This window comes from Ixodes scapularis, unplaced genomic scaffold (genome assembly GCF_016920785.2).
Source record: "Ixodes scapularis isolate PalLabHiFi unplaced genomic scaffold, ASM1692078v2 PGA_scaffold12__126_contigs__length_90152505, whole genome shotgun sequence".
NCBI classification, from domain to species: Eukaryota; Metazoa; Arthropoda; class Arachnida; order Ixodida; family Ixodidae; genus Ixodes; species Ixodes scapularis.
The window spans coordinates 70,852,624-70,874,716 of NW_024609838.1; the positions used below are offsets into that span (position 1 = coordinate 70,852,624).

At 47.9% G+C, this 22,093-nt stretch overlaps 1 protein-coding gene across 1 annotated transcript in view; it reads left to right on the plus strand.

Annotated features, from left to right (window-relative positions):
• The window catches only part of LOC8050708 (metalloprotease TIKI1), a 93,332-nt gene that overhangs the window by 64,909 nt on the left and 6,330 nt on the right, over positions 1 to 22,093 (plus strand). Inside the window, exons 3-6 of the mRNA XM_040210879.2 lie at positions 2,637 to 2,939; positions 11,387 to 11,662; positions 16,011 to 16,144; positions 20,255 to 20,448. Coding sequence (XP_040066813.2) covers positions 2,637 to 2,939; positions 11,387 to 11,662; positions 16,011 to 16,144; positions 20,255 to 20,448 — 907 coding nt within the window. The remainder of the gene's footprint in view (positions 1 to 2,636; positions 2,940 to 11,386; positions 11,663 to 16,010; positions 16,145 to 20,254; positions 20,449 to 22,093) is intronic.

Below are 22,093 nucleotides of genomic sequence, written 5' to 3' on the forward strand. Positions count from 1 at the left end.
CTACAGCGAAGAGACCGATTACCCGTTGAGGCGCATCTCCATCAAGGCTGTATAAACATAAAGAGCAAACCAATTTCTGCGCGCGTTCAGTTCACCGCTGTTGACTCCACTTCACTTCGTTCTTCCGATGAAGTGTGATGGAACGATGCTCCGCATCACGCCATGGTTCCCCTCAAGAAGATGGTGTAATTTTTTCTTCCCTCCCCTTTTTGTTTTAGGCACAGATTCGCCCCATTAAACGTTTAGTTTCTTCAGTTATCATCGCCTCATCAATTTTCATTCGTGACGATATAACGGTCAGATCTTCCACCGCGTTAATTTCTCTAAATGAAATATACCTTCCTTTCCTCGATTTCAAATATGTTGAAATGTTGCGGAGGACATAATGTAAGCTGAAAATTCACAGATAGCAAAGGACCCGTTCGCTTCTTGAAAACCTCAAGCTGCAGTTAACCTGCTCTTGCATCATACAAAGCACACAGTCTGCAGGCAGGATGAGAGAATTATCTGCGCCTCAAGCAGGTTCGACGAAGCATGCTTGCTTCATACAGATGTGCGTTTCGATTATGTCTGCAGAGTTTTTGTATGTCCCATGTGACAGGGCCATCGTACCATGAAGAAACACGCCTTTGACTGCAGACCGCCTTTCCTCCGATCTACAAGAAGTGAGACGGCGGCTTTCGGCGCTGCTTTTTAGCCAATTGAATCGGGAACGGATTCGAAAAGGAAACGAGGGATGCGAACACGAAAGGGTTTTCGAGGGACGCGCGCTTCCGGAGCGTGCCTCGGAGACGCTGGCTTGCAGTGGTCGCGTTGGGCGGGCTCGAGGAGTCAGCCCTGGGTTTCCGCGGGCGAGGGAGTCGTCCGTCCACTTAGCCGATTGAGAAACGAGACTGCGGCCCCCGGAGGCCCTCCCGCCTTTGAAAACAAATCTGGCTTCTTTCTTGCGAGCCGCGAGAAAGCCGGGCGGCGGGCGGACCGACGCATCGGACCGCGGCGGGGGTCTCTGGCTTTCTTCTCTCGGCGTGCACTTCTGCGCCCGGTCCGCCGATAGCCTGGCCCCCTCTTCCTCGGCCGGGATGAGGGATGCAGCACCTCCTGGACAACAAACAAGGCCGCCGTGCTGGAGTTTCGATACGTCACCGATCGCAGGCCAGCGTGGGCCGCGGATTGGACACGACTGCCGAGTCGGCGTTCGGCCGGGGTTCGTGACCAATCGGCGAGGGCACCGAATCCCAGCTGCATGATGACGCAACAGTCGTGTTCAATCCCATACTTTGCTTACAGTTTGAGTGGTAAGGAAGCCGACTGCTTTCTGAGCTACTCAAACTATTGTGCCTGGAACGCGTCTCCGATTGATGCGTTTACCGCGTCCAAAAATGTGGTCCCTCGATTTCCGATTGGCGGGTACGTCGTAGAAGTGTCGTGCTGTCGCCGCCGGTCACGATCTTGGCGGTGTCCCAGCATGGGTGGTGCGTGTGGCAGACGCCTGTCCTGCTGCAGGTCGCTCTTCAGTCCACGAAAGCTTCAGCAGCCTGAAGTTAGGACACCGTGATGACAGCGACACTCGCTTTCGCTCGTGCTTTTCGCCAGCATTTCTACGACGAACTGCCAGGATCGCGACATCCGACAGCAGGACAGTTCGGCTTCTGTGACATAATTTGTTGCCGCTTCGGGACCCCTTAGATGTACCGGTAGGATAGGACGCGAAACACACCAGTCAGAGAAGCGCTCCAGGCCACTAAGCAGATTTTCAAAATACACTGGTTTTACTATTTCTGCCATTTTGTTTATTTTCCCCCAAAATTCAAAATAGCTCTTGAGAAAAGGGAAAATGAAGTTTATGGCCAAGACCTACATTCAAATTTAGCCGCGCTCTTCAGTAGGGGTGGTGGCGGATCTTGCGTAACTTGCAAGTCGAGTGGGCAGTCTAAAAATCAGAGTATTACGCGCGTTTTATTTTTAATTTGCTTCGGTGAGCTTCCCTGCATTAATTTCACACCATCAAACTTGTAACCCGATGAGAGGAAGCCGTACCAACACCATATTACAGCAGTGTTGCCAGAACCTCTCAACCTTTCGAACCAAATTAAAAAAAAAGCACTTTAATAAGCTCGCGAGAAAGAGGCGAATAATGTGACTTATAAGTTGGGTAAGCATTGTTCAACTGTGTCTATTGGTGCGTTGAACCAATTTCGATCCAAATGAGTGTCTATCAAAATTTTGCCCAGTCACGCTGGTCATGCGTCATACAAAAGGTGCAGGGTGTTCGTGCAGACATGACGACCGATTTATCTGCAGCCACGACGCAGGCATGTTTGAAACATGTTTGATTCATACGTATATGGGCTTATGTCTAAAATCAGTGTCACCAATCTAACAGGGCCGCCAAACAAAGAGCAAACGTGGTTTAGACCGTGTCTGAAGACTCCCTTTTGTGGCCGGCTAAAGGCTAGCACGTGAATCATTGAGGCGTGCTTATCTAAGCCCCCTCCTCCCTCTTTTGCCGTAAATGAGCCGACTCGACGTCCATGAAAACGTGCCAATCAGAGTGCCGGCATCGATCAGTTCACTTGCTCCGCGAGCTTTTTCAAGTACGCTTTCCTCCCGGTGACCCCTGACTTGGGACCTCGCAGAGCCCGGCGGACAGCGTACTGGAGACGGGCTCGTCGTTCCTCTGGTCGACGCGGCAGGAGCCCCCGTCGTACTTCTTCGGCACCATCCACGTGCCGTACACGCGCGTCTGGGACCACGTGCCGGAGAACGCCAAGCAGGCATTCGGCAACGCGGACAACGTGGTCTTCGAGCTGGACCTCATGGACCCGGCCACCATCTCGGCGCTGGCCACCTGCCAGATGCTGCCCGAGGGACTCAGCCTCGTCGACGTCCTGCCCAGGGATCTCTTCGAGCGTCTCAAGCGGCACCTCGACTACGTCAAGGTACCCGTCGGGTGGGTTCAGCCCGAGTCCGACCGGAAAAAATAGTGCAACTCGAGATGAGAGAGAGCTAGATAAGAGATTAATCATGATGAGAAAAAGTGAGGGACCAAACCCTTTTTTTTCGGGAAATCGCACAAGTCTCTCTGTGAAGAGGCTCTAGGTTTGTTAATAGTAGTCAACTGGGGCTCTAGACTCGTCGGACACGAAGTTGGAGCCGAAAGTTCGCAGAGCGCGCAGGTTGGATTTCAGCGACAAATGTGTGGCGTCATCGTTTCAAGAGTCCAGTCGGCGCGCTCCGTAAAGCTTCGGCTCCAAATTTTTGTTTGACGAGTTTAGGGTCCCCTGAACTCTAGACGAGAAGTCCTTTGTTCGCGCGAGAATGTCAGAAAAGTCAAAAGAGAGTGCATAGAACGAAGACGAAAAAATGAAAGACGTTTCCAACTTCCTGTAACGCCGAATTAGAGCGCAGCACTTGAGGAGGAGGAGGGGGAGGGTACTGAGGGGAGGGCATTCCCCTCCTTCTTATCCGTACCCTCTCCTCCTCCTCCTATCCTCGTCCCTCCTCATCTCCTCCTTCTCACTCCTCTCCTCCTCCTCATCCCTCCTCCGCCTTTCTTCTCTTCTCCTCCTCCTCGTCCCATCTCCCTCCTCCCTCTCCTCCTCCTCCCCGCACGTTGTATCATGGGACGTTTCCCATAATGCAACGCGCGGGACCTTCGTGATGTCAATCGTGACCCTCGTGACGTCACGTGTGACGTCACGAGTCCCGCGCGTTGCATTATGGGACGTTTCCCATAATGCACCGCGCGATTACGCCGACGCCGACGGTGACGCCGACGCCACTCATGCCGGAAACAAGCACCTAAAAACTGCAATCTAAAGAAAAAAAGTCTATAAATTGTTTGACCATACGTCCGAGCTTTGTCGAAGGCTCGAACAGATACAACGAAACTATAATAAAGTAGTAGGCTGGGCGACTTGGTAAACGTTGAACATGGTTAAAAATTGCGCACAAAGGGTCAAGGACAAACGAGGAAGGAATACAGAACACAGACAGGCGCGTACTCACAACTGTGGTATATTAAGTGAAGAAAGGAAAGTGCCGTTGTCCCCTGTCGTGAATCGTGCTTCATCTTTCCAGAGTTGTGAGTACGCGCCCGTCTGTGTTGTGTGTTCCTTCCTCGTTTGTCCTTGTCTCTTTGTGCGCGATTTTTAACCAAGATACAACGAACTTCGTGCGACTTGATTCCAGCCCCTGCCAATAATCATGATTCGCTCAGTATGACAGCAGAAGTCTGCACAGGGAAGGCAGCAAGTGACCTTTAGGAACACCGCAAGGAGGAATCGAGGCCAACTAATATCCTCCTCTTCCTCCATGAAACGTCGTCGCAGTCGGATGGCACAAACTCAGCAATTGGTCCCGAGTCCGATGCCGAGCGACATTCTACGCTTTGATTGAACACGACTTCCAGCCGAACGCCTGTCGCAGTACCCGAGTTCAATCTGTGCCTGCGTTCGGATCTCACTGTGAGGACGGCAAAACTCTAGAGCATGCTCACGCGTCTCATTATTTACATGCCGGTACGTTTGGCCCATGTAGGCTAGGTCTTCAGCACACGTAAGCGGTATCCTGCAAACAACGCCAACCGTTAACAATCAATGAAATCTCGGGAATAGCCCACCAATGACAATGTAGGGAACTGAAGACATGGTTGGTTCCCAGTGTAGACTTGTGATGAACATGGTCCACATATAATCGGCGCCAGGTCGCGTGGCCGCTTGTTCTTGCTGAGATTTAAGGAAATGAAGGCTGCTCATTTTTCGTTTAATCTTTTTTCCTGCGACTTCTATTGCGTGGGGAGAAAAACTAACCCGCATTTTTTAGGCAGTCCTAAGCGGTATTTACTGCCAATATAAAAGAAGTGTTCCACCGCCCCTTAAGGCTGCGGTCCCACGGCAGCCATCTTGAACAAGGCGTTAGTTCAACCAATAGATGGCGACACGCACCCGTGGGGTGGCCGAAACATTGGGTCACAGTGGGATGGCTCGAGCACCATCACGTTCCCCTGGTGGCCTTGCTCGCGCCGCTGCCAGCTGTGCTCAGCTAGCTCAAGTAGCGTGGCCCAGCAAACGGATGTATGCGAGAATGTCAGGCTGGGTATAAATTGTTGTATGATATAGGGACATACGGTTCGGCGGTTGTAACGGGCTTTAGCAATAAATCTTACCAAGAAGGAATCAAATGTTGATTGACGTGTCAATATTCTATCAATGAAAATTTCCTCTTCAGGAATGCATGCTCAGTAGACTCAACCAGTGGAAGCGGACGTCAAGTAAACTGCTTCGCGATTTACGGTATTTACCTCACCATTTTAATGGCGACTAAAATAACGTCACGAAATATTGTGTTTCACGAGGTCCGGAAGATGTTGTAAAGGTTGTTACATTATAGTTCCCGGAAAACAAACGCCGTTGCAATATTTTCGGAAGTACCGACACACATAATGTCGTAAGTACAGCTTAGGAAGAATATGATGAAAACCATCAGAAGAAATAGGAAGACGTTTATTTGCAATGAAGACGCTATGATTGAACGGCGTTTAGCGACGGCAAGTTATGAGCGTTCGGGAATTTATAACTTGACGTGATTGCTAACTATGGACATGCGAACAATGAAGACCAGTTTGGTCAGGAGATGGTGTAGCGGTGATGACCTGATATCGGACGACTCCTGGCAGACGAACAAGCAAGTTTCTTTTCAGCGAATGGTAAGTGTCCAGTGTCAAGCACAACACGTGGCTACCGACGTTGTCGACGTTTCGAACACTTACCACTTTCGACAAAAGTCCTGGCACCTGGGCTAACTTTGTGGAAAGACTCGAAGTCTTCCTTAAATCCAACGCCATCATGAACAGTAACTGAAAACGATCCACTATTCAGTCGGTGGGTGGCGAAACGTATCGGCATTTACGGAGTCATGGGCGATGCGTACTCTAAGTGGCTGGAAGTTTACACGATGCCTGCCACGACGTCCAAACACGTCATTGACGTTCTACGGTCTCTTTTATCTACTTTTGCCCTACCGAAAATACTTTTCACTAATAACGCGCAAAATTTTGCTTCAAATAAAATAAACAAGTTTTTGAAGAAAAAAAAACCGGCATGAGGCATCACATTAGTGCACCATACCATCCTGCAACTAACGGGCAAGCAGAGCAGATGATGTGCGAAACGAAAAAAAGCTTTTTTAGAAGTTTACGGAAGAGGCAGTTCAGTCAAGAATCGCCAGGTTCTTGTTCCGGCAGCACGCGACGGTCTCATCTTACACGAAAAAAACCCACCGAAGCAATATTCGGCGGACGAAGAGCCACACCCCTCGATCTCATAATACTGTAGCCTACGAACAAAGATCGAGAGATTCCCAGATAGATAGTAATAGCAGTTTAATCGGTCGGACAACTCGTCTACGTGAGGAATTTCAGCAGAAGTGGGGCCTTCCATGTAAAACTTGAGTAGAAAAGGCTCTATGTTGGTTGACCAGGAGGTGTCATCTCTCTGAATACGTTGGATATCAATGCCCTTCAGTGTAAATATAACTAAATCACAAAACTCTCTTTGTGTATTGTTTAACTGCCCTTGTATTTGGTAGTAGAAGCTATGGTGGTGATTTGGACCTTTCACACCCGGCTCCTTTTTCTTATTTTTCGCTTCATACTCCTTTGCGGTTTAAGTATGCTTCAAGAATCTTTTGGAACGGGGACACTTTACGTCAACGAGGCCATCTGTTCCAAGTAGTCAATCAGGGAATGCTGCTAGAAATCCGTCCCTCATATTAACGAATAAGCCGCACTTCCGCACAGTGCAGTTTTCCTGTTCAACGTACAGTTGTAAAGCAGCATCTTCATTGATTCTACCTTATACTGTTGCGGGTGAAGCAAGTCTTTGGGTACACGATACCTGAAACAAGTCTGGCACTGTACGTTGTTTTTCGACACCCACTAATGTCGTCGTCCTTATGGAGCTTCATCAATTAATAATTACCTGGTCACCTCATATTGCTCTTCATCAACAGTAAGTACAATAGGCTACCGCCATATTACAATCCAAGAATTGAAAAATTTAGTCGTTCAGTCCTCCAACAAGTTTATTATTTATACAATGTTATTACGTTACATTACCTCGAGACGATCGACGTCCATCGTCGATCTTCAAATACTTATACCTGTATATAAATTAGACGCACAAGAAGGGGGGGGGGGGGGGGGGTCGGTGGCCGAGTGCGTGGTCTAGCGCACACCAGCTCGGAGCACTTGGAGCGAAAGCTCGCGCTGCAGAACCCACCCCGCCCCTGCCCGTTTCGATCTGGAAGAGCATCGTACCGGCGTGCGCTCGTGTATCACTACTGCGTGGTGCACGTTAAAGACCCCAGGTTTGCGGCTGTACCGCACTGGCTAAATTGTTCATCTACAGCTGAGTCACCAGACGCCCACTAAGGCAGACTAACTTCCGGCTGTATAAACATACACACAACAATTTGCAATTAGACGCATAATAACAAAGAACACAGCGTGCCGCATCTTTTCTTTTGGTGCTTTTTTTTTTTAAACCAGCGCAAGCTTGTGCGTTCTTTCTTTTGAGACGGTTAGAACGGTCGCACACAAAACTCGCGTTTCTCCTACCCGCCCGCTTCCTCCTCTCATTATGTGTATTTTGTTATAACTAAATAAGCTATAATAACGGTGTAAGGAGTTTCGCGGGAACTAGAGCCAATAAATGAGCTGCGCTTAGAGTATCGGCACTCTCTTCACCGACAGTGTTGTGAACGCCGCCATTTTGTTGCTTGTGCAGAGCAGGCGCAACTGCCGATCGTCATGATTCAAAAGTGCGACATCCTCAGCATTAGATTCGGTGTTAAGAAGCTCATGTAATGTTGCTTTGCTTTGTCGAAAACTGTTTAAAGTGAAGGACGGAAAAGCGTTTCTTGTGATTTCAGATAAAGCTTCAAATAACTGGCAACCATGATTTTAAGCCACACTAAGGCCAAGTGTCGCTACTCGGAACCGTAGCTTATTTAATGACACTATTCATGCTCTTGTTCAAAAGGCTTGTAATACCTGGAGGGGCCATGACGTAAGCCCCGTGGATTCCACGGGCCACTACCTTTTGACACCTGCCTCTTCTTCATTGTTCCCGCTTGTGCCAGTAAATTAGCTGCGGTTCCGAGTAACGACACTTGGCTTAAAATTGTGGCTTAAAATCATGGTTGCCAGTTATATGGAGCGTTATCTAAAATCACAGGAAACGCTTTTCCGTCCCTCACAAATGCTTAAACAACCCGCGACAGAGCATTGCAATATTGCATCAGCTTCCTAGCACCGCATCTAAAGGCCCGTTCACACTCTTGCGACCGAGTACGACCGAGAGAGACCAGACCGGTTTTTAAGCCTCTCGCGATCTCTTAGACCAGCTCCGCGCTCCAGTGCATCCGGTCCTAAGAAGTCGCAATAGGCTTAAAAACCGGTCTGGTCTCTCTCATTCGTACTCGGTCGCAACAGTGTGAACGGCGCTTAATGCTGAGGGTCCTACTTTTGGATCATCACGATCGGCAGTTGCGTTTGCTCTGAGCAAGACCCAGAATGGCGGCGCCCAAACCAATTCTGGGGAACTGAGTGCCGATACTTTAAAGCTCATGTAGTGACTCTATTCATAAAGTGAACTCGGGTGTATTATTTTCCTCTTCGTCTTTATTGTTTATTGATTTCAATCATATCGAATAATGAACGCATTATATCACGCTACGCTTGTGTAATTATTTTTCTCAGATTTATTAGCCTGACCCAGTACTTAAACCATTCATTTATCGATAGTAAATCTTCCAATATATTTTTTAAATGTGAAGGTAAAGAGACACGGAGATTGATGATGATACAGACGCCAACGCCGCCCTCGGAAATTTTTTGAACACTAGAAATCAGCAGTTTGTCTGCCATCCGCCAGGTAGCGCAACAAAACACCCAAACAGTTTTTAATTGTTTTTAAAATTAGCTAAGCTCTACACCTATTAAGAAACAAAGCAAGATCATTGTGAAAATTTAATACATCGCAATGTATATCTATTCCAAACAATAAATGTTATTAAATGCCAATAAATCTGCTTGATGTCCAAAACAGATATGCGTCAAAAACAGGTAAGTTTGAAGGGCTCCTGGAGCGTTATGACTTTGAAAATGAAAAAAAGCCATCGTCCACCTCTTGGGCAACCATTGTAGCTCTAAATTTTATAAAAGATTTTATCATAGTTTAATTATTTCTTCAGCGGCATTTGAACTACCATGACTCGAAGCACAAAAAAGTGCTACGTTTGATACAAAATATCTAAACAAAAAAATTTTACATAACATTAAATTTCTTTCTGAATATTACCAATTATAAGCACTACATCTGTAGCTAATTTCGTTGCCCTAGCTCTTGTCATTAAAAACATATTTGTGCTGAAAAATGTCAATTTTAGGGCAATATTTGGAGGGATGAAAAAAACAAAGTAGTGCAAATATCAAAAAAGTGGATCGTTAGATTCTGCTCCGACATCATCTTAACAAAACTGCTATATTGGAACCGTGCTATCTTGAACGGATCGTTCATAAAACATGAACTACCGGAGCAAGTGAGGGTCCGCGCCATTATATTCGCAACGCTACAAATGCGCATGAACAGTAAAAACCAACACATACATAATATAAAATGAAAGAGGATTGCATTGCCTTTCGAATGACATCAATCCCACAAAACAATATTCAAAAGGTGACGAGTAATTGCCTGCCAAAAAGTACCTAGACTGCCACATTCAGTGGGACCGTGGCCTTAAAGTAATTAGTAGCGTCAGTCATTGAAACTGCCTTTGCGGGAAGGCGATTGCAGCCAGTAATTAGTGTCGGGGGCGATCAATTTTTAACGGGAATCGATTCTCTGCAAGGAATGCTTACTGTAATTGCAGTTGTAATTTCCCACCTCGGGGGTGTAAGGGGCGGATGCCTGAAATGCTCAAGCTTCTTACTGAACCGTCCTTGCACCTAAATACCCTTGTACCGAAAACGCTGCAGCAAAGCATTCCTACGCCCCAATCATGTACAGAGGAACTCAGATACCCTTCGGTTTTGACGTAAACGAATAAATACATGCATGGTGGCTCCTGGCGGTGTGCTGTGCATTTGAGATTCAAATGTCGATGCCCCGCCACCTCTGAACACGCGGGCGTTGCACTGAACTTCTGGAGGGAAGGCTGAATGTACACTCCTCGCTCCTTTTGACCTTTGGAACAAGTTGCCAGGTCAATTCATTGGTTGAAAAAGACGCGGTACAGTTCACATTCCTTTACGGAGGCGCCTATCTATTTATGTTGCTAAAAGGTAATTAGGGCTATTAACCAATTAACCAAAATAAAACAAAAATAGCTCTCCAGAAGACTACAGTTTTAAGGTTCAGTCGTGTCACGGAAGGATAAAATATTGCGCTGTCAATAAAATAATTGGAGTCGAAAAAGAAAATCTCTCCATCTCATTTCTAACTTTCAAAAGGACCTCGTTTACCTTGCAGCGTGGCGAAAAGTGTATCCCTGGACTTTGTTTCGCCTTAGATCCGAGCGCAGCTGAAGCTACGAGACGATGGGACAAATGAAACATCGTCGAAAGCGCAACGTCATTATGTTCGTCACGTATTCTATTAACACTGAACCTATCATGTAAGTACAGTCTAGACCCAGTGAGTTGCGTTTTTGACACTTCGATTGCTCCCCTCAGCTCGTAGCGCGGGCTGCGTCTAGAAGTATGGTGAAACTAAGTATGTTGTCCTCTTCAATAGACTCTTCTCAAAAGTGCGCGTCACCTTGTAGTTGCTGTGCTAAATATCTAAGACCGCTGTTGTACTCTGAGCATGTATTGGACACTGTAGAGGGGCGTCGGAGTACGGCGTGAATTCGGCTTTGCTCGTACCAAACATGAGTACTGTGTCGGCGTTGGGCGAGGACTGGGATCTAATCAGACGCTTCGTTCCCCGGATATGGAGACCCCCAATGCTGCTTAGTAGGGTTTTGAAAAGGGTGGCCGTTTGATCGATCGGTCGCAGTTCGAGTGCCGTTCGAAACGACTCAAGCATTCCGTGGTAAGCCATGCCGGAAGCGGGCACCGGAGTTTATTAAGATGGAAACTCGGACGAGTCGGGGATTCATACTAGTAGCAACATCGCAAAAAACACAAGGACAAAATAGGGGACACGAAGAAGGACCAACAGGGCCGCTGAAAGTCTTCGTTTATTCGTCCTTGTCTCCTTTCTTTTATCCGTGTCTTTTCTTGGTATATGAGCTGTTGCTGCTATTATGAAGTACCTGAGCTGGAAGAAGGCGGTCCCGGAAGGTCTCTGGGCCGTAATCAAGAAGGAGTACATCCCCGCAGGTGAAGATGTCGTCGTGGATGACGGCGGACCAACGGGGCCAGGGCCTGTACGCCGACTACCTGTTCAACGCCATCACGGGTGACTGGGAGCGCAAGCGGCCCATCTGGGTCATGCTCATGGTCAACTCGCTCACCGAGAACGACGTGCGCTCCAGGGGCATCCCCGTCCTGGACCTGTACCTGGCGCAGCAGGCAGAGCGCCTCGCCAAGCGCACGGGCGCCGTCGAGAGGGTCCACGAGCAGTGCCTGCCGCTCAACGGACTCAACTTCAGCCAGGTAAGGGGGACACACCTGCCCGTCGTTGCCCCCCGAGGAGGGCCTGAGAGTAGCGTTAAACGCCGTTGACACACTTCCATCCGAGTACGACACAGAGAATCAAGACCGGTTTTTAAGCCTCTTGCGACGGCGGAGGACCTGCTCCGCAGCAGCGCATTCGGTCCTGAGACGTCGCAAGAGGCTTAAAAACTGGTCTTGTGTCTCTCGGTCTTAAGGCCCGTTCACACACTTGCAACCGAGTACGACCGAGAGAGACGAGACCTGTTGAAACCTCTTAAAATTTCTTAGGACGCGAGAACACACTGGCACTCTGGCGCCATCTATGCGGTGACCCTGGAACTGCATTTCACAAGAGCGAAGGTTCTGCGGGATTTCCGAGGTCAAATGTGCGTAATACCTGTGAGAAAGGCTCGTTTATAACGTTGACAGAAGTTCTTCGAGCCAAGAAAGAAAGTATAATGCGCGAGAGAAATAGAAAATATGCCCGACCGCCAAGTTTACACTGCTACCCAATAGATGGCGCCAGCGTGTCCTCTCGTCGTAAGAGATATTAGGGAGTTTTCGTAGACCGCTTTTTCTTCTCCGCTAAACCCTCCGCAACAAAGGAGCCGCTACTGCGCCTGCGCGCTCATGACCTTGACTGTAGAGTTTCGGGCATCGTAGCGGGTTGCGGAGAGCGTTCCGGGACGGCGAAAACCATCTGCGAAAACTCCCTATTAGGGAGTTTTCTTCGTAGATCGTTTTTGTGCCCGACTTCAAGTTTCTGTGTCCGATTTTAAGTTTTCCAACGAAGCTGTATATGACTCGTTAGTCGTATTTCTTCGTGTCTTTCGACAGAGCATTAGTCGACAGAAAACCATATATCCTTTGGAATTACACACGTAACACCACCCCAGTATTCGCTTCAATAAGAAAAGCGCAAAACAAGTGTCGAAACCACATGATAGATGACAAGGCGCGGGTAAACAATGCGAAGCACGTAGCACGTCCCCGCATTGATAACAAAGCACTTATCAATGTCGTTTCAAAATAGAAGTTTTGGTACAGTGCATTTACTTTTCTTTCGTCAGTCATTTGGTATAGTGCAGTGGGCAATCATTGCAGGTGATACCACAGCTTCGCTGGCCAACCCCATTCACACTGTGGATTGGAGCCCCGACCTCATTTATTTCTAGTTCTTTACGCAGCTTAACTTGTCCAGGCGAATTTGTATAACCCTAATGCGTGTTCGCCGGCCACCTCCGTACAAAAGTTTAGCTTGATTCGCTTGGAAACCGATTTATGTAGTCCCTTCAAACAGCCATCGAATTCTTTGACTCACTTTGTAGATTAAAATTAATCACCTTTTTGGTTTCTTGAAAGGTCTAACGCGACACCGGGACCTCGCTGATTTTATTTAAAAAAAACAAAACAATAAAAATATGAAACCGCATCGTAAACGTTTAATCGCTGTCGAAGTTTGTAACCGCGGCTTATCTCTGTCAAATACTGAAATCCAAAGTAACGCGAAAGTGACATTCGCTAGTTTTTTTGGAAGTAACGGTAGTGGTGTTTCATTAGATTTTGAAGTCTCAGTAACGGGTTATTTTTTTAGTAACTAATGAGTAACGCTATTTCAATACTTACTTTCGGTGACAGGTACAACACTGGCCGAAAGAAGCCAATACCAGTTAGGAGACAAGGGCTTCGCACGACTTCACAGTTAGTGGGTCTCTGAATTGGCTCAAGCGGCAAACACGCTGAAACTCGACAAGAGTACGCGGCAAAGGAGCAGACGAATGCCCCTTGCCGTCGCCGCTCGCGCGCTCGCTAGCAGGCAAGATGCACTCCGCGTCTTGCGTCACTCTTGCGTCGAGATTCAGCGTGTTTGCCGCTTGGCGTGGGTCGAGTCATAGCCTCCTCTATACTCACAAAGCCCGACAGTTCGACAAAGGAGCCATAGAGTGCTCGGTCGCAGACTTAGGGCCTGGTAGCACACAGCATCATAGAACCGTTTCTCGGGGAGCCTGGACGTCAGCCCTCAGCTTTTGCAGCGGCGAGGACCCGAAGTGCGCTTGTTCGCTCGGGAGAAGTGTGTTTCGGCGTCTCGCCGCAGCGGGTCGCCAGTCACGTGGCTCTCCTCTCATCCATCGTGTGTCGCTCCACCTTTTCCATTTTGGCGGCCGCTTCTCGTGGCGATTTGCCAGGCTTTCTCAGTATATAGGAGGCTATGGTCGAGTGCGTCAGAGATTAACGGCCGATGACGTCATACGCAGGCCTTGTCTTTCCGGTGGTAGTGGCACAATGCGATGCAGACGCGAGCCAGGCCGCGCTGTGTGGATTCGGTAGCGTTGACGCTGGAGGGGCAAAGACGCATACATTGTCATCTACAGGTGGTATTGACAGAACCTCCCGAGTTTCTTTTCTGTAATCTCAGAATGAATGGAAGATATTGGGTGCACATTTCCGTCAGCTACCGCCATCTCACTTTTGTGGGTGCAACTCACAACGAAGTTCAAATGTGAAATATAGCAAGAAAATAGTGAAGAACGTGGATGCGGCAACAGTTAGTTCGTATGTATTAGAAAACGCGCAGAGGTTGACACTGCGAGCATGCTGGTTGGCTACTGTGTGGAAAGGAAAACAGACAGATAATAATAGCCGGCTTCTACATAAAAAAGAAGAAAAAACAATATAAAATCGAAAGCGTATTACTATGAATAGCACACTAAATGTTCGTACTATATCAATAACTAAAATCACATTTAAGCTCACACGTTCTGACGAACCTGTTACATATGGTGATCGAGAAGGTAGTTGTTGGAGTCCAAGCATGTTGAATGAGCTCTTCGGGATGCTGTCACGACTTCTTTGGAATGAGGCTCTGACCTTATAGCAATAGCGTCTGAAATTTTTTTTTTTTTGCCAGTCCTTTGTGGTGGTTGAGCAGCCATTTGATAATAAGCAACGTAATAAAACCGGAGACACGGAACCAGGACACACACCTCTCTCTTGGCTTCGTTATAATGTTGCGTGTGTCCTTCTTTTTCCATGTCTCCGGTTTTATTATGTTGCTTAATATTTACCACCTCGCCTGTGCCCCAACTCTGCTTTCATTCGATGATAATAGTGTTCTTAAGGCTGGACTCCATGGAGCGAATTTGCGACGAATAACTGACGAACGCCAGCCGACGTCACGCTCGCTTTGCGCGTGACGCAGCAGCTACTGTGCTGATGCCACGCGCAGAGCAAAATCCGCCGGGCCAAATTCGTCGATTTTTCGCTGTATATTCGTCCCATGGAGTTCAGCCTTTAAACTTGCTTTTTCAGACGTCACAATAGACCATTTGCTATATTACGCAGGCATCAAGGAGAATGCAGCGATTGGTGTTCCACGCACCACACGCGCACACAATCCCCGTATAAAAGATTCGAAGTAAATAACCAAAATAAAGCGCTGACAAACGCTCGTGCAATATGCCATTTGTTTTATGTAATTACTTTAGAAAAGTTACTACTGGTAAGGCCAGCACGTGCGGCGTATGGAACACCAATTCCTGCATTCTCTTTGATGCTTTGGTAAAAATTGGGTTGTGTGTGTGTTTATACAGCCTAGAACTTGGTCTGCCTCACAGGGGCGACGAGTCTCCCAGCTGTAGATGAGCAATTTAGCCAGTGCGGTACAGCCGCTAGCCTGGGGTCTTTAACGTGCACCACGCAGTAGTGATACACGACCGCACGCCGGTACGATGCTCATCCAGATCGAAACGGGCAGGGGTGGGGCTCGAACCCAGGATCCCTGGGTTCTGCAGCGCGAGCTTTCGCTCCACGTGCTCCGAGCTGGTGTGCGCTAGACCACTCGGCCACCGATCCCCCTGATGCTTTGGTAATATAGCAATAGGGAGTATTCATTGGCGGCCATAGCTGTGTGCGGGAATGCTGAGCGCGTGCTGACGGCGAGCTTCGACAGTTCTTTTGCAACGTGCATTCCGCACCTCAAGAGTGGCGGTCTTAGCAGCCTATTGATGTGAGTTTGTTCTGAGCATGCGCTTTAAACAGCACCGACAAATATGGCGTCCAGTGAATACTCCCTATAGGTCTATTGTCTGCTGAAAAAATCTTCGAAGTTTCTCCGACAGCTTAGTTATGCCAACGCGTGTAACGCATGCATGCTTTTAAAACTTGCGCTTTACGACCTCATATCCATTCGAGTGCCCTTCAAGCTCAGTGACGTTGTCGTCTCGGTTGGAAGCTCTCTAAAACGCAGCTGGGCATAAGCATAAGCCGTCGTTTTTGAGCGTTTGTCTACTGCGGTTGGGTTCAATGGTGTATAGGAGGTGCGTGCGGCTGAGTTTCGGCTTCCCCGCAGGTCCTGTTCGCCCTGGACCAGACGCTGCGGCAGCACGAGCACATCCGACGCGGCGTGCACCGCGCCACGTACAGCGCCGACGATCTGATCCGGCACTACAACTGCGGCGACCTGGACTCCGTCGTCTTCTCCAGGTGGGCAGGCTCGTGGCAGTTTTCGAACCCGATGAGCTGCGATCGTGCAAGTTGGTCGTAACTCCCGACTTTCGAGAAGAATGTCGAACACCACCGAATGCTTGGTGTGGTCTTTGTCAATCTTCGGCTTATCCGTTGTTTTCGGCCCTTTTATCCTCTACAATGAGTTACCGTCTTGCCCAATTACGTGCCCTTTGACAACACCTCACTGTCTTCATGCGGGACATCAAGACTTCATAATTTGTAATGCGTTAGCATTAGTACCCGCATGGCAGGGAAACTCTGACGGCGTCCGTCTGCGAACAAAACAGTGGAAAGGGAAGCGCGCCGCGTGGAGAGGAGGAGAGTAGTGAAGGACAAAGGCGAGAGGGAGGCGACGTCACGGGGAGGAAGCCAATGCGCGCGCGGATGCTGGGGCGAGTCTGAACTTGCCAGAGGGAAGAACGCGTGTGCCTTGGTTTGTACTACAAAATGGAGTATGAACCAAGTACTAGTGCTGGTCCAAGTAGGCGGCAAAAGAAGACGGACCGTGAGCGAAGGAGACGGGCTGCCGAAACCGGTGAACAGCGAAAGCAGCGTCAGGTAGCGAATACCGCCGCTGAGCGTGCAAGGCGTGCGAACGCGATGAAGGAGTGGCAGCAGCGCCTAGCTAGGCTGACCGAATTGTGGCGCAAGAAGCGGCAAGCCGAAGCGGATCTGCGTGGAAAAAAGCAAAAGAAGACCCATTGGTAGATCCTTGGGGAATGTTTTAGCATGACCCTTGGGAAATGCCACACATGTCGTCTTTTAGGAAACTCTAACACTGACCCCGTAACGAAGCAAAAATAAAATGCAGTAAAAACAAATATGGGAAGCAGAAGAGAAAGCCAAAAGAGAAACGCCAGAACAGAAAAGATGAAGGGGTCAGCCTAAGCGTTTCCCAAAGGGGAGCCTGTGGGGGGCGGCTCCCAAGCGTCATACTAACGCATTTCCTAAGCAACCACCAGTAGATCTCCCTTTAATTTTCATTATTCTGTTCGAAGCACATTGCTGCGACCAGGTCTGCCGACCGCAGAAATTAGGAGTGTGATATTTGTTTAACACGAAATTGGGAGGGCACTTGAACAGTTATCGGGTGACGTATTTAGCTCCTTTTTTAGGAACAAGTACAGCACCAACCTTGTTTTAAGACAGGCTGTGGTTCTGCCTGCGCAGTGCGGTCGCGAGAACCAGGCGGAATAACCCTGCAAGGCGTGCGCAAAGTGGGACGGTATCGTTGTGACTGTTCATTTATAGGGTAGATTTTCTTTCTTTATTTAACACCAGTTCGCTTTGCGGAAGCCGTGCATGGGGGCCACCATGACCGCCCTTCAGATTTTGTTTCCTTTTTCACATTTACTTCACTTCATCATTACCATAGCCAGATTGTTGCCAGTTTAGAGTCTACTGTGTCCTTCTCCGCAGCATTGGCCTTTGTGGAGGCTCGCCAAGGACCGTTTCAGTGGCTCGGTATTTCTGTAAGACAGGAGAAGGTCAGCAATGGCGGCTGTAATCTGGCACGTGTCTAAAGCGTCTATATTTCCTTTCCCCTTAAGTCCAGATGCAGTCGACGCTACGAGCTGGTGGGACCAATCAGGCAGCGTTAGAGGCGCACCATCATGGTGTTCATGTTTCTCTAGGTGACCTTTAATCGCTGAATCAATCATCAACAAAAAAGCCCGATGACTTGCGCTTTTGACGCTGCGTGATCGGTCTCTTTAGTTTGTAGCGTCGGCGGCGCCTTGGCTTAAGCTGAAACGAAGTATAGCTGGCCAGTTGATTGGTCGTTCGCTCCCCTTCCCCCTAATTCCACGGTGACTCCACAAGTACTTCACTCCTTCTTTTCTAGCTCTTAGCCCTCTTAAGACTAAAGGCCGATTCAAACTTAGAGCGCAGCGCTAAGTCAACACTAAGAAGTGCCTTGATGCAACGCTGACATGAAGCAAACATAGAATTAACGCAGCGCTGTATATTCTCTCTATCACTAATACGCGGCAAAGTCAGCGATGCATCAGCAAGGTAAGCGCCGACTAAAAGTACTGTTTCCAGCGCTGAGATAGTAGTGTGCTGTATGTGTGAAAAGGTCTTAGAAGCGAAAATAATCGACGAGGTTTGTTTGATTGACTCTTTACCATGTCCATTTTATTTTCTCCTACACATGTCTTATAGCAGCATGCATCAGAAGGCAATCTGCTTAAAATATGTCAGGAAGACTAAGATGTTACTACAAGTGTAATTTTCTCGTTCCGTTTAAGGTTTCATATCGACTAATCTCCTTCGTTATTATACAAGCGATGAAGTACCAATGATACTTCTTTAATTGCTTTTAACAACATGTGCATATCTTAATACAGGTTACGCGTCAGAAGCTCCGTATACATCTCATATGTTAAAAATGTGGGAAAGAACCATGCTAAACTTTGTCGTGCTTTCTTTTTAACGAGCCCTAGGACTTCTTTCGGATTTAGTGCTAGATTCAAGGATCGGCTTGAAAATAAGGCCACCCATTTATTTCACTGGGAAATAGAACAGATACAAACAGCGCGTCAACCTTTCTTCGTACTGCACATTAATAGCTACAATGCCCTAATTTTCGACATAGTCCCTATTATCTGTTACGCGTTTTCTCCAGCGATGAACAAGAGCCTTCATGCAGCTCTGGCAAAAGTCTGTACCAACGGAGGTGACCTACTGCTTCACAGCATGCATGACGGCGATGTTGCTAACAAAATGCTCCCCATCTTCCGTCGCCCCGAAGAAATGGAAGTCAGAAGGTGCGAAATCCAGACTGTAAGGTGGATTCGGTTGGATCCACCTTACAGCCAAGACTGGCAATCTGATGCATTGCCTTCAAACTGGTATGGGGCCTGTCGTTATCTTGTTAGGAGAGAAAGGTTAAATGTTTCTCTCTTGACTTTAGCAATCGGGGCCTTTAGCTCAGCCAGGGTTGCGATGTAGCGTTCGTTGGTACGGAGATCTATAGTCGTAATCCGTCGATTCATGGAGATGAGCTAATCGAGACGCTCTTCATTTTGCTTTGTGACAGCTCTGTATGGCCACCGTGAACGTGGCCTGTCTTTTACGCCGCTGTTGCCAGCCCTAAAACGCGCTACCCATCTTAGCACTCTTTCTTATATTCATTCTTTTATCTCTGTAAATGTTTCGCGAGAGTTTGGTGACTGTCAATGGTCATGCAATATTTTTGCATGCTAGAATTTAATTAGTACACAACTTTGCAGCAAATGCAAGTTAGTGTAAGGCGACATTTTGTAATACGGCGCCTGTGCTGCCAACTGTCGCGCGGCAAGAAAAGTTTTTGAATAATGACGAAAAGGTTGAAGTGCCATCACCCGCTTGTAGCGACTTGGGCCAACATATTAAAGTAAAAGGCATTACACTCGGAGCGACCCTCAATAACCTGTTCTAAATTTCTAGATATGCCAGAGATGGAAGTATAAAATCGTGATAGTGCCACAAAATGCTGTTATTGGTGCCCAAGAATCTTCAACGGACTACAGTCAGTGACAGGCTAAGAAGCCAGTATATCCTCTATTCATACACGGAACGCGCCCGCTCCGCTTTGGAGAGGATGGTGCGTCGTCTCCTCCGTGACATGGTGACATCAGCAACACACGCTGCAGGTGTGAGCGAAAGAAGCGAAGCTCACTGTTCATCGAGCGGTGTGTCATGGAAAACGTTCCCCCGTTAAATTAAGTGGGGAAATTGTGACATCACGCGGCGTCACGTCACGTATATGTCACGTAGAACATTTCCCCTCTAAGGATAGCGTTGATATTGGAACGTTGTACGGCATGACGTCGCGTGATGGTCGTACCTTCGATAGTTTTCTGTGCCGGTCGAGAATGATTGTGTGTAGCCTTCGTGCAGCAGAGTGTAGCGCCTCGACTGTCACATCAGTTCATTTTCAGGACTCGGCAAGGAACTGGCAATTCTTAGTGCCCGCGAGTTACGTGTATCTTAGTAAAATTAGCGCAAAAACAAGGGAGTCTTTGTGCTAATTTTACCAACGTGTGTACCCAACTAGCCCACCAGATGATTTGAATAGAGTAACCTGTAGCTGCGCTCGTGCAGAGACTCTGCCCCGGTGCCTCGGCTGGCCAACAGTTCGGTGCGGCTGTCTGCCCGCGAGCTCCGCCTGGCGAGGGACATCGACCGCTACTTCCGGGACGAGCTCATCTACAAGCGGAACCATCGGATGGGGGACCGCGTGCTGCGACTGCTCAGGGAACACCCCGGACAGAGCTTCTTCTTCGCCTTCGGAGCAGGTGGGCAAGCGCGTCTTTTGCGGCCACGCGGGCTGCCTTTCGAAAGGACTGTTCATACAGGTCACACTTTCTGTTGTGCACAGTGTTTGCTGGACGGAAGTAAAAGTCCGCTTCGGGACTTTCTTTTTTCTTTTGTGTTGTTGGGAGCAAGTAACTTTTTGCTTGAGTTCTTGAACAAAGCCTTAGAGCGTGTTGACGGCCTATAGACCCTTTCTCCAAAGGCGCCGCCATCTTGAATTTTCGTCACTTCCAGTATGGGCAAAAACATTGTTTTGCCGTCCCCACGCCAGTAGAAGCCACTTAGGATATAAGCGTAACCGCCACCCATTATAGTTTTGCCTCCGCTTAATTTTTTTACTTGTTCCAGGTTGAAACGTTTTAGTAGGTTTTCGTCGCCCATACCGGACACGCCTATTAGGTGGCTGGGAACGAGAGTACACGAAAAAGGTCTATAGGGCAGGTCGTAGACCCTCACACGCTCTGCTGGCTGTCATCAAAGCCTGCGCTGCCATGTTGAAAAAAAAAAAAAAAAGGTTTGTTAAGCCTTGACGTCAGTGATGTCAACAAAACAAATGGAAGTGATTGGCTGGAGGAGTGATATAAATCCTTTTTGAGTGGAATTTGTCGTTGAATTCTTAGCCTAGCCTGTTACTGACTATATGTGCGTTGCTTGATATAGACTTTTCCAAAGAAAAAAGGGCTCCCGGCTGGTTCTATTTTCAGTGTTCGCGCGTATGGCGCAAAATTACGTCACTTTCCAAAGCGACGAACATGCGTCTAATGGACTGAGGAGATCGCACACTGGGCTGAGAACTTGTAAATATTGGAATGGTGTATACCTGTCGACGTACATATTCATCGTTCAGATTTTTTTTTCTTTTTGTGAAACCTTCAGTGGCATTTTAAGGCTTCAGCAACCAAATTCACATGCTTCGCAGAAAGTTATATTTTCCAGTAGAAACATTTTACTCCTCTCAAATCGCTGGGAACTTCCAGTACTGGTCTGGCAGTTTAGAATCCCAGTCCCTAATTTTTTTTTCGGGATTTTGCGTATATTTCATTAGGCCCGCTTCCTCTGGTAGACTTAAAAAACAAATTCGTACTTTCACGGATAAATCAGTTAAAAAATTGCATTGTTTGCACCGTAATACGAATGCTTTTTTTTTTTTATTGAAGTCAAACTCTTCTAAAAAGAAAAGCCGTGAGAAGTACACAAATGTGTTCTGTGCAAACGAGCTATACGGCCAGGCGAACATTACGTTCAAGAGAAAACAAAAGATGACTAATTGACGAAAATGCAATAATTCATTTTTAATTAGACATTTTAGGGCACATGTTCATAGTGCAGAAATGGAGGCAATCTATGCCGAAAGCCAGTCCAGTTTTTAAAATCCCTGAACCGGGCACGACGTTCGAGTTGTTTATTGTCAAATTTTGTACTGAAAATCTGTCGATACCGAAACCAGACGCGCCATTCCCGCCGAGATGACAACCCTCGTTTGACGCCAGAGGGCAACGTGTTAATGACGAAATTTGCGTCACTATTTTACATCACAGCGCGCCGGAGCTGACTGGAGCCGGTGCTTCGTGGCTGGCGAACTAAAGCGTAAGCCACCTTAGCGGCCACGACAAGTTTATTTTTCTT